General features: G+C 37.8%; 1 protein-coding gene across 2 annotated transcripts in view; it reads left to right on the top strand.

Moving 5' to 3' along the window:
* LOC126281309 (centrosomal protein of 135 kDa) overlaps nt 1–17422 on the top strand; it is a 355520-nt gene extending 338098 nt beyond the window's left edge. The window contains exons 22-23 of one of the 2 annotated variants that reach the window (XM_049980149.1): nt 734–865; nt 16689–17422. In XM_049980149.1, the coding sequence (XP_049836106.1) occupies nt 734–865; nt 16689–16704 (148 nt within the window). In that variant the 3' untranslated portion in view covers nt 16705–17422. Of the gene's footprint in view, nt 1–733; nt 866–10651; nt 10971–16688 lie in introns of those variants that run through there. The other variant, XM_049980148.1, reaches the window with a different exon arrangement.
* The last annotated feature ends 392 nt before the right edge of the window (nt 17423–17814 follow it).

Raw genomic sequence — 17814 nt, 5'->3', positions numbered from 1 at the left:
GCACAGTGTATCAATGTATCATCTCTGGCATACTCTGTCTGACACCATCTCGTTCATATTTGTCTGTTCTGGTCATCACTACAGGTGGGCCTATTTTATCCTGGGGTGAAAGTAACCTAGCTTTTCTTAAAAACCTTTCAAAACTCATCCCTCTCATCCTCCCATTGAAGTAAGTGTTATTTCTGAAAGCCAGATAGTACCCCAATTTTATTTTTAAATGTGTGTATCAGCAGTACTATACATTCTGTCTTCTCAAGTTAAGTACTGGCCATGAATTCTGTCTCTCATCATATTAATACTAGTCCTAATTCTGTTTTGTGTACTTAAAATTCTTCTGACCTTTAATGCATCATGTTAAATGGCTGTTACAGTGTTACAAAGTGATATAAATGTATTATACCTGCCATGCTTTCTTTGTTCTGTGAAGCATCAGTGAAAACTGCTCTGCAGTATCTGTCTGAAATTCTTTTGTGGTATGAAGAAATACTACTAAATGTTTTTGCTTCCACATGTACCTACTTGTTCGCTGTTTTTGTGTTACAATGTTCACTCCAAGCACATTTAGTCCATCCGTAATTCAGAATACACACCTTGTCTGTGCTGTACATGTATACATTTCTCACAATTTTCTGATGGCATGTTGTGATATTTTACTTGCAATAACTCATGTATAGTTTTATCAGCAATTTCTTGGAATTTTTATTGTAACTGGTATATTTGTTTTGTTCACAAGAGATGCAGGGGCAGCAGATCTTCGACGGTACCAGACCCAAGCAGCTGAGTACAGCAGGCAAGTGGCAGACCTACAGAGGCAGATTACAAATGAACGTTTTGAACGGGCTCGCATGCTAGACGAATCTAGAAGGTGAGGTATATTTGTTACTCCTGTATTGCTTGATATTCAGTTTTTAAAAATATCATAACTAATTATCTCTTGTTTCTTGAGTGAAGCTGTCAAATAATAATGCTATCAGGCATTGAATTTCATTGTGCTTTACATACAATCAACTGACACATTCACATCCACCCACGCGTGCGCGCGCGCGCACACACACACACACACACACACACACACACACACACAAGTCACTCTGGCTCACTAGATCGTGCTGGCACTGCAGTTTGACTGGGATGAGGGGGTGTGTAGGGAGGAGTGGGCAAGGGGAGAAAGGAGGTGGGGAGTGGTAGGGTGCTTTGCAGAAGTGTGGATGATGGTAGAGGAGAGAGGGAGCAGATGAACAGGAAAGGAATACTGGCCATTTACAGATTGTAACTGACTACTTATTTATCTTCAAAAAAAGAAATCCTCTAAGACCTACAATCTTAATCCATGGGACATTGTATTTCAAAAGGCAAATTGTCAAGGAGTTTTATAACTTGTTATTTCACTCTTTTCTGTGTTAAAGCTAAATTTATCAGAGGAAAGTCTAGATCATTTTTCTTTCTAATAACATATTTGTAAATATTTCTGCTACTTTCACGCTGCAATGAACTGTGGACAATAAATTTCACCTGTGAATAAAAGTTATGTGAGGTTTTAGTTAAATGTCCCCAGTTTCTTAAAGAGATACCTGCAAGATGCATATGTGTGAAATCCATACTTGATTCTGTTCACATTCTGTCTTGCAGTACCTCCCTAAGCAAGGAGTTACTCCCTTAGAGTTACTCCCATAGAATGTCAATGAATGGAAACATGGAAAATATATCAGCTCAATTTTTTTTTAGTTCCAAAGTTGGCAATTATCTCATGACAGAAGTAGCTGAACCTGAAAGTTCCAGCATGTCTACTATATGGTTTTTCAGTTTACGATTTCATCAATGTGCACACCCTAAAAGTCAGAACTGTCTATTCTGTTCGTTATTTTTTGTTAGTACACTGCAGTAATAGCAAGTGTTGTATTTTTGACAATACAAAACTGAGTGTGATGCCAGTTTCAAATGTTTAAAGGCAATCAGTTTGTGTAAAACCAGTTAATATCTTCAAGAAATAAATCTTTTACTACTATCCCTGTGAATCTGAGCTTCTCGTCTACTGCAACAAATACACCACTTCCTGTTCTCAGTAGCCTATCCTTTCAAGCCTATCCTTTCAAGCCTATCCTTTCAAGCCTATCCTTTCAATATACTGTTAGATTGACTCTCAGAATTTAACTACTATCAATTTCAGGTACCTAGAGTTATATGAACTCCACTGTGTTTTGGAATTGCTTCAAACTCTCACAGTTTGTTACAAATGCTTCTCACTTGTTCACTAGGATTTTATTAGTCTCATGTGGAGGGGGAATGGGAGCATTTCTTTGGATCATACACAGCACTTCAGGATCTCCTACAGCTATCATTACCTGGACTGGGAGGGGGGGGGGGGGGGGGGGGGGGGAGCTGAACACATGCAAGTAGGACTCACAGACTGAGGTTTCTGTGCAAACTCAATTATGTTAGTAGATGATGATGATGGTAATAATAATAATAATAATAATAATAATAATAATAATAATAATAATAATTTCGTGTGGCTCAATGGCCTGCTGCATGTCTTTCTATTGGATGCCATTTCTGTGACTTGTGTGTCCCTGACATACCCCAGTTATACAACTGGGGAAAGGGAACATACAGTTTAAAGTGGAATCTGAACTACTACTTATTTCTGATGACTCCTCAAATTGTTGAGAGGTGAAGGCTAGATTACAACGAAGTTGAAAAATCCATGGTCCAGCTGTGTATATAGATAGTTTATGTATAGGTTTTGAAGAGTGAATATGTGAGTAGCAAAATATGTCACATATATGGCCCTATCTTTTGAACACTTTGCCTTAGAAGCTTAAATTATATACACTGCCAAGAGACCATAGACCTTAGTGCTCGACATAAATTTCAGCTTGATGCTCCTGAGAAAAAGGGGTCCTTACAGGTAGGTGGCCCTATCTTTTTATTGCACTGAATAACAAACTTAAATTTTGTACACCACCAGGGGACTGTAGACCTTAATATTTGACAGTAATTTCAACTTGATACCTCTACCCATTCATAAGAAAAAAGGGTTCTTGACAAACTAAACAGATGGGTGGACAAAAAATAGAAAAAACAGGTGACGTAATTACCAATTAACAGCTATGGATTTTTCTCTTTACTTGTACTGTGAAACCTATCTGTCCCTGACAAAAACACGTCTTCACAGACTGACAGGCAGATAGATCGGCAACAAAGTGATCTTATAAGGGTTCAAATTTTGCCAGTTGAGGTACAGAACCCCGCAAAAATCTTTTGTATGCTCCAGGCACAGTCAGGTGTAACTCAGTAGTGACACTGGTTGGCGCATTTTGTCATGTGACATGGTCCCTTGCAAATCATTTATCTGAGGTATGTAGAAGCACAGTTTGGTACAGGTCAACTGGACTTAACAACTATTGAAGGAAGCAAGGAGGACTCACTCTGATGACTCTCAAAGCTATTGACAGCTTCTATCAGCAGTTTCATTAGTGAATCATGAATAACAACTAGCATCAGAGCAACATTACCTTGAAAAAACTTGATTTGTAAGTGCCTTTTTAAGGTTAGAAGAGTTTTTTTTTTAAAATTCAGGATGAGTATTTTACTGTGCAGCAGTGTATAGGCTTGTCAGATCCAAACTATGTCAGACTGAAATCTAGAACTCTTCATGTGCAATGATTTTAACAGTTGGGTATGCAATCTCTATCTCTATGTAATGTTGTCTGTCCTTCAGAATGTGTGATTTATTTCATCTATAATCTGTAGGTATCAGTGACAGTTCTTATTGCAGCAACAAAAGTTTCTATCATGTATTTGCAAAATATTAAGGAGCAGATCACATCTGTCAGCTGAAAGAAGTAGAATTTCTTATTAGAAGAAATGGTAATATTTGTAGTACAGACAGTGTTGTTCCCAGGCTCCTTGAATGAGAGGTTTGTAACAGAAATGGAGACTGATTTCTAGCAGTCTACATAAATAAAAAATTGATTGTTCATTTGTTGAAAATCATATATCTCCAAAGGTTCTTGACCTATTGTTTTAGTGTGCATTTTTAGGCACCTATTTCTTTAATATATGGTACACAACATGTATAACTTTTGAGATTTTTTGTAACAGCCTTTCTTTATTATTAAATTTATAAAAAAATTATATATTAAATTACATTAAAAATCACATATATAAAAACATGTACATATTCCAGTGCAACATTATGTCAAAATTTCAAAGCATTCAGTCAGAAACTTTGGGAGATTTGCAATTAGGAACATCTACATTTTCCATATGTAGATATTCATTTTTTCAAAATTGCAAATCTCTGAACATTCTTCATGCTGTGAAATTTTGACACAACATTGCATTCGAGTACCTGGATGTTTTTATATATCTACTGGAATGCCATCTGGTATATATGTAATAAACAGGTAAATGTTAGTTTGATAAAAATCATTATTCACTGAAACTTCTTGACTGACAGTTCTGAAATTTTGACACAACATAGATTCCTAATTTGGGTGTGTTGTTTTTAGGTATATATATATCTTTTTTTAATACATATAGGGAAAACTTTATCACCATAAATCTCAAAATGAACATTTCCAATTTAGTTCCAATTTTTTCATGTTACTGTAATAAACGTTTAGACGTGTGTGTGTGTGTGTGTGTGTGTGTGTGTGGGAAGAGGAGATGGACAGAGGGGTTGGAGGAAAAGGAAACAGAAAACAGGAAGGAGGAGATGGACATAGAAGGGGGGGGGGGGGGGAGGCATGAGGAGATGAAGACATGGGGGAGTAGAAGATGGACAGAGACATTGGAGAGAAGAAGATTAGAATGTATATCCATTTCCCATACATATGAGGAATGTGTATTTTCTCTGTTTCTTTCTTTTCCTTTTAAGTGGACTAAGAAACAGCAGAGTTTGGCCAGGTACAGCTAGTACAAAAATAAATCTGAACAATTACTTTTTCTATTTAAGTTATTAAAAAGTAATATTTTGTTGTTAGAACTGTGGTGTCACCGTCAGACACCACACTTGCTAGGTGGTAGCCTTTAAATCGGCCGCCGTCCGGTAGTATACGTCGGACCCGCGTGTCGCCACTGTCAATGATTGCAGACCGAGCGCCGCCACACGGCTGGCCTAGAGAGACTTCCTAGCACTCGCCCCAGTTGTACAGCCGACTTTGCTAGCTATGCTTCACTGACTTCTACGCTGTCATTTGCCAAGACGATAGTTAGCATAGCCTTCAGCTATGTTATTTGCTATGACCTAGCAAGGCGCCAGTATCCGTACTATTGATATTGTGAATCATGTACCATAAAGAGCGACGTTCTCCATGAATGGATTAAAGTTAAGTATTCCACGAGCTACGTCCGTTTTCCTCAGTTCTAATTCCCTTGTCATGTTCCAGACCTCACGCCAGCCTGCGTGAGCTAAAACGCGTGCATATCAGCCTCCTTTAACCATACAGTTGGCTCTCCTGCCAACCACAACAAGAACACTTAAAATCCACATCTACTCCTGACTCAGAGAGCTAAAATGTCAATAGTGAACCAGAATGGCAACAGTTGTAGGAAATGACAGCGTAAAATATAGTCCATAATTATCATTCATAATTTTAGTATTGGAAATTTTGGATTTTTATGTGCAAAAATGTGATGATAGTGTCTTGCACTGACAAATTGTGTTTCTTTCTTCATTATGTTGTACATGAAGAGTCAAAACATTCCTGCAGAAGACGTTAAGATACCTTTTGTACTTCTCCTCTCTCTCTCTCTCTCTCTCTCTCTCTCTCTCTCTCTCTCTCTCTCTCTCTCACCCCCCCCCCCCCCCCCCCCACCCAACTATTTCACTATTTTTTAAAAACCAAAATGCTGTGCAAACTTTTGAATTCATGTCCATGCAAAACTGTGTTAGACCAAAACGCAGACATTCAACACTGGGCGTAAACATAAAGTAAATAAAATCTATCATGAAAGAGTTAAAAGTACAGAAGTAGCAAAGAAAAATGCTACAATAGTAGTGTATAAGTTCCCTGATCATACAGACATCAGTGAAGGAGACTTTAATAATCCAACAATCAGTTGGGATTGTTACAGTTTTGTAAGTGGTGGCATGACGAGGTATTCTGTGTTGTTTGTCGTGTCCATGTAGAATGCTGCACAGTCCGTGCAGCTAACAATTCTTTGCCAGGATTTCGACCATCTCTCGTTGTGCTCTGATATGAGGAATGTCCTACCCACTATCCTTCCCACCCCTCTCACAGTTGTATTCCACTGCCCATCCCTTTTTCATCCCTGGTCTCCAAACCCTTGCTTCATGGCCCATATATCTGCAATAGATCTAGATGCAATACACGTCCTGTACTTGCTCCCACCACCATCACCTACTACAGTTCAGCAATAGGCATCACCTACCACATCAAGGGGAGGGCTACCTGTGAAAGCAGTCATGTGATCTACAAACTTGGTTGCAACCACTGTGCTGCTTTTTGTGTGAGTGTTGCAACCAACAAACTGCCTCTCTGCGCGAACGGCCACTGACAAACTTTGCCCAAGAGACAGCTGGACCACCCAGTTGCAAAACATGCTGTCCAACGTCATGTGCTTCACTTCAGTGACTGCTTATTAACCTGTGCCATCTGGATCCTCCCTGCCAACACCAGCTTTTATGAACTCTGCAGGCGGAAACTCTCCCTGCAATATATTCCATGTCCTTACCCACCTATCCTCTTCTGTGCTCCCACTCCAGCACTACATAGCACACACTAGTCATTTTCTCCCTCCTCTAAACTAAACTAAGCACTGTCTGAACAGCCCAGGAAGGCCCAAAGGTACTGACCGACCACTGTGTCATCCTCAGCCTACAGGTGTCACTGGATGTGGATATGGAGGGGCATGCGGTCCCTCAAACCTCTTCCTCTCCCCCCCCCCCCCCTCCCTCCAGCAGCCCTGCCTTGTTCCTACCATGTCCCTGCACACTCCCAGAAGCAGCACTACACTCTCACCCACTCACACTCACACTCTGCTATCCCTCCCCCTCCCTCTCCCCCACCACACCCCATCCTCATTACATACCACCACTCACAGGTGGCTTCTCCCATCAGGTTGCTGTATGCAGTCCGGTGTTAGTGGACAGACACAGTGATGATGAGCATGCGAGTTTAACCTTAGAAGGCCTTTGATAGAAAGCTCAAATGTATAGCTGTCTTTTTGATGTTTCTGTTTGCAACTCAACATCTTCTCTATGCGATATTTACAGAATGGAATAGATGATTGCTTCAGCCATGAATCATATTGCTTATACACAACTCTTAACTGACACACATGTAATTATTGCTTTTATTTGTTGGCTGTATTGCTTTGTGCATTACAGTGTATTAAGATAAATTTCGATCGGTCAGATCATTTAATATTTGATATGCAGTGTTGATATATTTGTATACTACACTAGTATAATTATACAGTTTTAACAATTTTTTATAGTACTCGTATACAGTTTAACAGCTTGAATTAAACCAGTTGATATTTATAGATTTGATTAACATTAGTGGGATTGTTACACTAGAAGTAGTCATTTTTTCAATAAAATTTCAAATGTCTGAAATGCAAAAGGAAGAAATATAACAATCAAAATAGGAACCAAGTGGTAATTTGGACTCTGATTTAGATTGAAGCCATTGAAAATGTGTACAATAATGCTCCTTCACATTCCCCACAAACACTCATAGAATTTCACCTTTCTGCACTGCACTCTCTCAACAGAATGTTTGTGCAGCATGTTTTATTGATGAAAATGCATAAGTCATGGAAAAAAAAGGACTCTAGAAAGAGTAGCAAATTTATTATGCAGTGTGTACAGTTGGTGCACAGCTCTTATTGCCATATAATGACTTTCCCTTGTCAAGCAACGATAAAATAGAATTAGGGAATTACTTTAATTTGATTAACTCAGGATTTTGTTTGTTAATCCAGCAGAGTACAATCCTCTCAGTACTGATTATCTGAGAAAGAGTTAGTGTGGAACATATGTACATACATACATGCAATAACAGAAGAAATAGTAAATCCTGTAATATTTTTAAAAGTATTATTGACAGGTTTTCCGCAAAAGATACTGCTCTCAATTTCAAAGACACGACATATTCAGTTCTACACATCTGCGGATACTAAAGCACTTACATGGTAGGGAAATAATAAATAGGATGGAAACTCCAAACTTTTTAGTTGTCCATATTGATGAGAATTTAAATTGGAACAAACACATCATTGAACTCCTAAAACAACTTAGTTCAGTGGCACTGAAGTGAGAACATGTGGGTATTGCCACTTACATGCCAGTCATACAGTGAGCCTGATTTACTGCCACACCTATGCACTGTGTTCAGGATGTAGTCTATAGGGACAGTGTGGTGATGGAAATGGATAAGTACATGTTTGCCAAAAATATATTTATTCTCCACAAATGAGTAAATGAACAAGTGACAAAAAGGAAATCTGATTGCAATGTCTCTTAAATGGCAATCTTAGCAAAGTGATGCATTGCTGTTCCACTGGAACACTGTCCTAGAGGATATACACTCCTCAGTGATAAGGGCATTGACTGATCACCTGACCATGGGAGAATTTTGGACACGTGTCCAGAATGAAGTGAACTTTACCCATGATCATGAGGTGCCATGTATATTGCAGATGTGATGAAGTGAGAGCAAAAATAAACAGAGTGCACCAAACAAACCTCCATATGCGTCCATGGGGAGCTTGCATTAAGCTCTACTCAAGTAGTCTGTGGATTGCAGTTATAGATTGTGGATAGACTTGTCTGTGCTGTACAGTGCTTAGTTTGGACTGCTGTTTCTTTTTGTTGACCAATGCCCATGTACACCACATGTTTCCAAAATTACGCCTGTTACTAAGTAGGCACACTGATGGATACTTGATGCAGCTATATTTTGCTGGCTGTGAACAGTTGTGGTCAGTTCACACATTTTTGCAACACGGCTGTCACATTATTTCCACTTAAAATCTTTACAAATCTTGCTGATAGACTAGTAAGTTGACATTTCCATTCAATAATGTCATATGAAATAATGTGCTGGGTAACAGATTTTTGAAAACAAAAAAAGTCTGCATTGCCCAAAATTGTGCAGTGCAAATAATACTTGGTTCTCACCAATGATTATTTTGTAGATATTTTTTCAAGGAATTAGATAGTTCACATTGTATTTATTTCCCCATGAAGTTTGTTGTAAGTGATTACACAATAACAATATCAGAAGAAAAGATGACGTACATTACTCCATATAATGTTGTTTTTAGCACAAAAATGGATGAACAGTGCTGCAGCCAAAATATTTGATCTCTTGCACAGTGATATAAAATTTCTGACAGGCAGCAAAGTTAAATTTAAAGACAAACTAAAACAGTTTTTCTTTGACAGCTCCTTCTATTCTATAGTAAAACTTTTATTTTTGTAATCTGTGAAAGGTGGTGGGTAGGAATTACTAACTCACATTTGTATTTTTTTTATTTTAATGTAAATGGTCAGCATGTAGTCATAGCTACAAACGAATGTGTAATTTGAATGTAAAATGACTTATTCTGCATCATTACGATTGAGCATGCAAATGATCTATGAAACATGAAACTAATTAACCAGTAGTACACCAGAGAAGTCACTACTATTTCATGTGGATGAAGATTCAGTTGTAGCACATCTTCACAGACCTCTCAGTGACATGGCAGTTGTGTAGAGCAGCAGCAATTATTGTACAGAATCTATTTTCATCATACAATAAACACTACAAAAAAGTGCAATACTTTGGTCCTGCAGCAGCAAAGAAATGCAAACTTCGTAGTAAGGTGCCTTGCGATGAATATGTTGTGGTAAGTGATAATTTGTATGAGACCAAGACTTGCGCAGAGATTTCCTGCTTTTCACATGCAGTCACCTGAAGCATTAGCTTATCTGACGACACCTCCAAATCTGAATCTGACTGATATTGTCACTGATGTTTCCACCTGTGGACTCTGTTCATTGCTATCAGAGTTCTCTGATAGCTGTTTACCAGATCATTTCTCCTAGTGATGTTATTCACATATACCCATGGAAGAACATCTCTATGAAGTATTTTGTAATTGTATGTGGAAATATCATTTAAATGAAAAAGTGATTAAGGTGACTGCAACCAAGCCCTGGCTGGCAGAAATTTGCAGTTGTCACAACATATTCATTACACTGCTGATTAGGGTATCTGAATGGTTTGCAAAGAAATCATTTCATGTAAGTACATTTAATTCACTTCATATAAAGTGTCGTGCTGTTGCTTACATTTCTACATAGCTAGCCCAGTCATTATTCTCCTGACTTTTCCACACTCTTATAGTTTCACATCACCAAGGCTCAAATTCTGTTATTAAAATTACTTGAATTTTGAAATGATTTATTTTCTCACTGTACCAGGTCCAAATTCGAGTCCAAACAAGTGGTACCTGGAGCTTCAAATTTTTAATTTTTGTCACTTGTAATCCTACTTCCTTTGTACAATAACCTACTATATCTTGCAGCCTGTTATGATTACAACATAGTTTTAGTTGTAGTCTGTACCATGTCATACAGTATTCTATGTAAGTACAAGCTGTGGGCAGGTTTGTTGTGCTGTTACTGCAGGACTTGCCCTGCCACTCGTGCTCTGTCTCCGACTCGGCGATCTGCCAGCCCGGGCGCAACAGCTTCTTCCCTACGTTACAAGATTCCTTCGCGACCATGTTCAGCACGATCTGCTCTTCTGCCTACTCACTGCTTGTGTCCTGACCCTGAAACCAGTAGTATCTAAAGTTCTTTGCTACAAAGTACTAACAACAAACATGTTATACCTTAACACCAACAAGTTCTTTCTGAAACACGTATGTTGTAGTTGCCAAATTTTGTTTTGTTGTATTTAAAATTAATGCGTGTGTCAGCTGTTGTAATAAAACATTTGCCAACAGTTTTGTGGTTTTTAGTAGACATTGAATATGAACTCTGAAAGTTATATCGATACCCCTTTTATCAAAACAGACACTGACACGTGATATATAGTAACCCGTGTTGGTTACGTACATCTTGAATATCCCCTTAGATGAATCTCTGTGGATTATTTTTGCATTGTTATTAGTACACAGGCAAACTAATACTTGGTATTTGAAGAAGATGTAAATGATTACCCAAAACACCATGTATTGGACAGTGGTCCGTGTCTGTAATTGGGGATGTCCGTGTCAGTTTACATTGTGTCCAAGGACACACAGGATGCATCTACAAGGACATATGTAATTCACATTGCATCTCCACAAATAGCCATTGTGAAAATTATTTATGTAATATATCACACCCACCTCCACAGATTATTGCTGAAAATAGTTGCAAAATTAATCTAACATGAAGTAAGAGATGTGCTAGCAACCATTATAGGAGACAAGCTGTTACCTTACTTTAAAAAAAATCTGATGATTATTTAGTTAATGATAACTTTAATCAGTAAGTGCATAGCAGTCATTCAGCAATGGGAAATATTGTTTTGCTGTTGCTTTAAGCCTTGCTCTGCTAACCATTCTCTGGCAACAATGTGGGTTGCTCTGCTAACCATTCTCTGGCAACAATTTGCTTTGTATCTCCTACAAGACAATACTCCAGCCTTGCCTTAATCAACGTCAAAACAGTAAGCCACCAGTACAAGAAGGCACTGTCTGGGCAGCTGGCTACATTCACAGTCTCTCACAACAATAATCAAAGTGACAGTAAGCAAATGATATAACAAAATAATGATCTACATAAACACACACAAACAGAAAATCTAAATTAAGGCTAACTCACTTATGATTGGTTGATTTGAGATAAGGGGACCAAACAGCGAGGCCATCAGTCCCATCAGATTAGAGAAGGATGCGGAAGGAAGTTGACTATGCACTTTCAGAGGAAACATCCTGGCATTTGCCTGCAGTGATTTAGGGAAATCACATAAAACATAAATCAGAACGGCTGGACACGGGCTTGAACCGTCGTCCTCCAGAATGCGAGTCCAGTATGCTAACCACTGCGCCACCTTGTTCGATCTCCATTCTGAATTGGGAATAAGACAAGTGTAGAGTGGTTGTAAGGTTGGAATAATCAAAACAAGCCTTTTTGAGGCATCTTCAGAATTTCTGCATGGAAAAAATACATAAAAACAGATGAGGACTATAGCCCTATCTGGCAAGAGAAGGTGGTAGTAACTTATTTAAAATACTACAATATCATCAGAGTGGAGAGGGACTCACGACTAGCATATTATCCACAGTTCCTAAACATAAAGTAGCCATAACTTTTGGTATGCACCTAGAATGGAAAATATGTATAAATATTTATTTATTTTGCCCTAGACTAGTAACAAAGGGCCAGATTGGTATGGAATCATGAAGGAGACGATAATTCTTATCTTCTGCAAAGGCATGCACTTATGGTAAAATAGCGCCACACTTCTAATCTTAACACAAATATTGGAAAACAAATTGCAGTGGCTGTGAATACCTGACCAGGTATGTGCACACTCTGAGACTGGCAGGCTGGATGCTGCTGATGCAGTGCAGGGAATGTCCACTAGGTGGCTTTTGGGTGTTTTAAAGTACAGTATATAAAAATAAAGTAAAACATATAGTGGTAGTTAATGTCAAAAGGGTAGGGATCTATTAATTGTCAGCAGTTCAAACATACAGCGAATGATAGTACCCCTTAGGGTAATGGCAGCCAGGGACATGAAAGGACACCAGGTGCACTCAATGTGTATGCTTGGGGGTCCACATTCAATGTGTTTCTATTCTGGCAGCTATTGAGATAACGGAGTGCAACCAACTGCAGATTGTGGTGAATATTGCAACATGCCTGTTGTGTGGGCTCTGAGGTCAGTCTTGGGTCATTTCAGCAACTGGCAGAGAAGGTTGAGGAGACCAACCTTGCATGTATAGTTCCAGTGAAGCTCACAATAGGCAGCATTGTCCCTAGAACTGATTGTGGTGCTTTGGTTCTGAGTCAAGTGGAAGGACTGAACCAGAGACTCTGAAGGTTCTGTGACAAGCTGGGCTGGGACTGTCTGGACTTGCACTATAGGGTTCAGAACTGTAGTGTCCTTGTAAATAGGTCAGGGGTGCACTACACATCACAGGCTGCTATTTACCAAAGTACAAAAGGCAACTACAACAAACAGAAAGGTATGTAAGCTCAGTAAACTAGATAAAAAATCGGTAGTGCCATATCTCAATGAGGCACTTGAAACTTTTAGCACAGGTCAGGAACATTTAGAGGAACTCTGGCTCAGGTTCAAAAGAGTAGTTAACCACACACTGGATAGATATGTACCCAGTAGAACAGTCACTGGGGAACCTCCATGGTATACAGTGACTGTAAAGAAACTTCTAAAGAAACAGAGATTACTGCATAATAGGTTAAAACAAAGCATAGAGCTATGGATAGAAAGATGCTGAAGAAAACACGTTTGGCTACCAAGAGAGCAATTGTGATGCCTTCAGTGAGTGCTGTAGCAGAATATCTTTTGGTGTGCCCCATGGAAGTTTGTTGGGACCCTTGCTGTGCATGTCGTATGTTAATGACCTTGCAGACAATATTAATAGTAAAATCAGGCTTTTTGCAGATGATGCAGTTATCCATAAGGGAGTACTATCTGAAAGAAGCTGCATAAATATTCGATCAGATCTTGATAAGATTTCTACGTGGTGCAAAGATTGGCAACTTGCTCTGAATGTTCAGAAATGTAAAATTTTGCACTTCACAAAATGAAAAAAAAAAAATGAAAAATTAAAAAAGTTGTATCCTACGGCTACAATATCAGTGAGCCACTGTTGGAATTGGCCAAGTAATACAAATACCTGGGTGTAACACTTTGGAGGGCTATGAAATGGAATGATCAGATAGGTTCAGTCATGGCTAAAGCAGATGGTAGACTTTGGTTTATTGGTAGAATACTGGGGAAGTGCAATCAGTCTACAAAAGAGATTGCTTACAAATCACTTGTGTGGGTGAGCTAGAATATTGCTGAGGTGTGTGGGACCCATACCAGATAAGACTAACAGGGGATATTGAACGTATACAGAAAAGGGTAGCATGAATGGTCACAGATTTGTTTAATCTATGGGAGAGTGTCACAGAGATACTGAAGGAACGTAACTGGCAGGTTCTTGAAGGCAGACATAAACTATCTTGAGAAAGTCTATTAACAAATTTTCAAGAACTGGCTTTAAATGATTATTCAAGGGATATACTACAATCCTCTGTGTATCATTCACATAGGGATCATGAGGATAAGATTATAATAATTACTGCATGCACAGAGACATTCAAACATTCTTCCCGCACTCAACATGTGAATGGAATGGGAAGGTACCCTAATGACTGGTGTAATGGAACATACGCTCTGCCATGCACCTCACAATGATTTGCAGAGTGTTGGTGTAGATGTGGAATACAAATGAAAAAATAGGTTTAAAATAGGTCATAAAGTAAAACAAATGTAAAAACTATTAAAGAAGATATAAAGTATCTAACAGCTGAGGGCCATGTGTTGGCGCCAAAAGTGAAGATGAGAAGTCCATAAGAAATACATGGACATTACAGCTCCTTTACCAACCAGAAATAAATTAACATCTTTGTGAGGAGAGTTATACCAGAGCTCAGCTATATGCTTTGAAACATTGTCATCATTGAATCATAAAACATTTGATTCTTGGTAATCAGTTGGTCATTAAGACTTATATCTTTATCTGCACGAGAGTGTTTCACAATCTCTAATTCCTCCAGCAAAGTCAATGTTTTATTCTTAGGGGCACAATGCAAAATTTGGAGAAAATCTAAAACAGTTTCTGCATGTTCACCAGCTTTTAAATGGAAGAATTATTTTTAACTGCGCCCATTTTAGTGAGCATATGTTCTTGATGATGATTGAAGTAGAGAGGATATAAAATGTAGACTGGCAATGGCAAGGGAAGTGTTTCTGAAGAATCGAAATTTGTTAACATCAAATATAGATTTAAGTGTCAGGAAGTCCTTTCTGAAAGTATTTGTATGGAGTGTAGCCATGTATGGAAGTGAAACATGGACGATAAATAGTTTAGACAAGAAGAGAATAGAAGCTTTCAGAATGTGGTGCTACAGAAGAATGCTGAAGATTAGATGAGTAGATCACGTAACTAATGAGAAAGTACTGAATAGAATTGGGGAGACGAGAAATTTGTGGCACAACTTGACTAGAAGAAGGGATTGGTTGGTAGTACACATTCTGGGGCATCGAGGGATCACCAATTTAGTATTGGAGGGAAGTGTGGAGGGTAAAAATCGTAGTGGGAGACCAAGGGATAAATACACTAAGATGATTCAGAAGGATGTAGGTTGCAGTATTTACTCAGAGATGAAGAACCATGTACAGGATAGGGTAGCAGCTTCAAACCAGTCTCTGGACTAGAGACCATAACAACATAACAGAGCTCTTTAAATCTCATTCTGAACATCTAACCAGTTTGCCCATTGTAATGTATAGAACACTGAATGCATGTTAATTTATAAATGCCAGAATGGAAGAATTTGTCTTTACATGACTGTTCATTATGTATAAAACGATACTGGACCTTGTCATGAGTGAAGATGTAACCTACATTAACATTATAGCTCCTAAACAGCCTACTGAGCTGATAGGAAACACTATCCAATAATGGTAAGACAACAAATTTTGCATTTGGAGTTACAGAGTTGGCATATGTTATAGCAAGCAAGTGATACATCTTTATTTCTCAAGTAGATTTTTACAATCCACATTATGTAAAGCTGTGGGAAGTTGACTAAAAATACTGACAGAGTATTCCTGAGACACATTCTCAGAGTTTCTTGTCTGTACATGTACAGCATAATTTGATTGAGACTCCAGTAATTAGAACTGTTTTATTACTAGAACACCTTGAGAGAACTGTGTATGCATGATCCATGCTGGATGAGTTTGCCTTACTACCTGGAGACTTTCCAAAAGAGTTGGAGCTACAGACATGAGAACTTTGAAACTTAATACAACATTCTTTGAACAGTGAATCAGTAAATGGAAAATAGTTAATTAAAGTCTGCTGTGTAAACATAAACATGGCAGTTGTTTTAGTCATTAGCTCTAAGAACATCTCTGTCCTGTTTGAAGAACATAAAAACTACAATGGCCACAGGAAAGCTGCATGCAGTATTATCAAGAGCATGCTTTGAAACTGCCAACAGAACAAAATATTTTTCTATGAAGCTGTTTTTCATTTTTAAACTCAGTTATCACTTCTGTACTTTCTATCCTTTTTTAAAGATATGTTTCATATCTATTGAAAATCAGATGCATGTTTGTATGAACTCGTCATTAAATTTTTATTTAGTTACTCAAATGGCTTCTTGCAGTGTGTTTCATAACCATTCAGTCCATTTACGTTCTTTAATTACAGTGAAATGATTGTGATTAGTAGGATACTGTTACAAAAGGTATCCTATTATCTGTGTATTATTGCTGCTCCTTAAAAATATAGTTTTAAATAGATATTTCTTTATTGACAGAATTTCAGTCTTGTTGTGTGACAGTTATTTGTCTTTGAATAATGTCTGTGAAAATTGGAGGATATTTATGAGTCATCTGTAATTTATACTATGCTCATATTTACAGTTACAGCACATTGTAACATACTGAATGCTGTGAGATGCAGAAAGAAGACGCCAGGACTCCCAGTACTGAAGATACCCATTAGAGAAGAACAGCCTCAATAGCACTTCAGAAATTGAGACCACAGTTTTAATCATGATGTCCATAATGTGTGTGTATGTGTATGTATTTTAACAAAGAAGTTAACAAGGCAATATTTGCCTTGGCATATCTGTAGCTATTTATTGTTTACTTATTACCTCTTGTCTCTCCTTATCAGGTACTCCCCTTCTCACCAGATCCCACTGTTTCTACTCCCCCCCCCCCAATCATCTTTCTATCTAATGTTGGCTTTTGTCTTAGAATTTATAAAATATTCTAGAATTTCTTAACAAATCACATAAATTTTGAACAAGCTTTTGAGAGATCCTGTAGTAATCATACAAACAGAGAAGGTTTTCAGTAGCTTGTGACAGAACAGGAGGAGTCTTTCCATCTGTTATATTTTTCTACTCCCAGAAATAACCTAATTTTTTCGCTAAGTATGGCATGCAGCAGTTGCTTGAGAACGCCAAGTTCCTAAAACAATCAACTTTTACTTACATTTATTATTCAGACTGTTATTAAAAATGTTCTGCTTCCATTTGTGGGATTATTTTTCATTAGGGCACTGTTAATTAAAAGTTACAGTTAATTGTGAGCTAATACTTATAGTTGAGAAGGGTATCTACAATATTTGAAAGTTTAGCACTCTGGTTTTCCTGCAAAGTATTTTAAATTACCAAAAGCCAATTATTTTCTGCAATAATTAAACTTTGAATTTTTAAACCAGTAACATTTTCCATTGCAGATTTCGTCAAAACCACTCTTAGATTCCAGGCTCTAACTGCTTACTTTTGTTGCCTTAATTTTTCTGGACAAAGTGACATACAGCATTGATCAATTAACTCATTAATTAATAAATTCATGTAAGTTGCCATTTTTTTTTTTTTTTGCAATGTGGCATCTATTCATGGGGGATTCTCATTGGGAAAGAAAAATAGTGTCCACATATTTTCATAATTATTGTAACCAGTGACATTTTCTGTAATCCTAAATTCCATTGATTCTTGCTATTTATCAAAAAAGTAAATTCCAACCTAGCTATTTT

The sequence above is a fragment of the Schistocerca gregaria genome, chromosome 7 (genome assembly GCF_023897955.1).
Source record: "Schistocerca gregaria isolate iqSchGreg1 chromosome 7, iqSchGreg1.2, whole genome shotgun sequence".
Lineage (NCBI taxonomy): Eukaryota > Metazoa > Arthropoda > Insecta > Orthoptera > Acrididae > Schistocerca > Schistocerca gregaria.
Note: the sequence above shows the minus strand (reverse complement) of the source record. Positions and strands in the feature narration are given on the sequence as shown.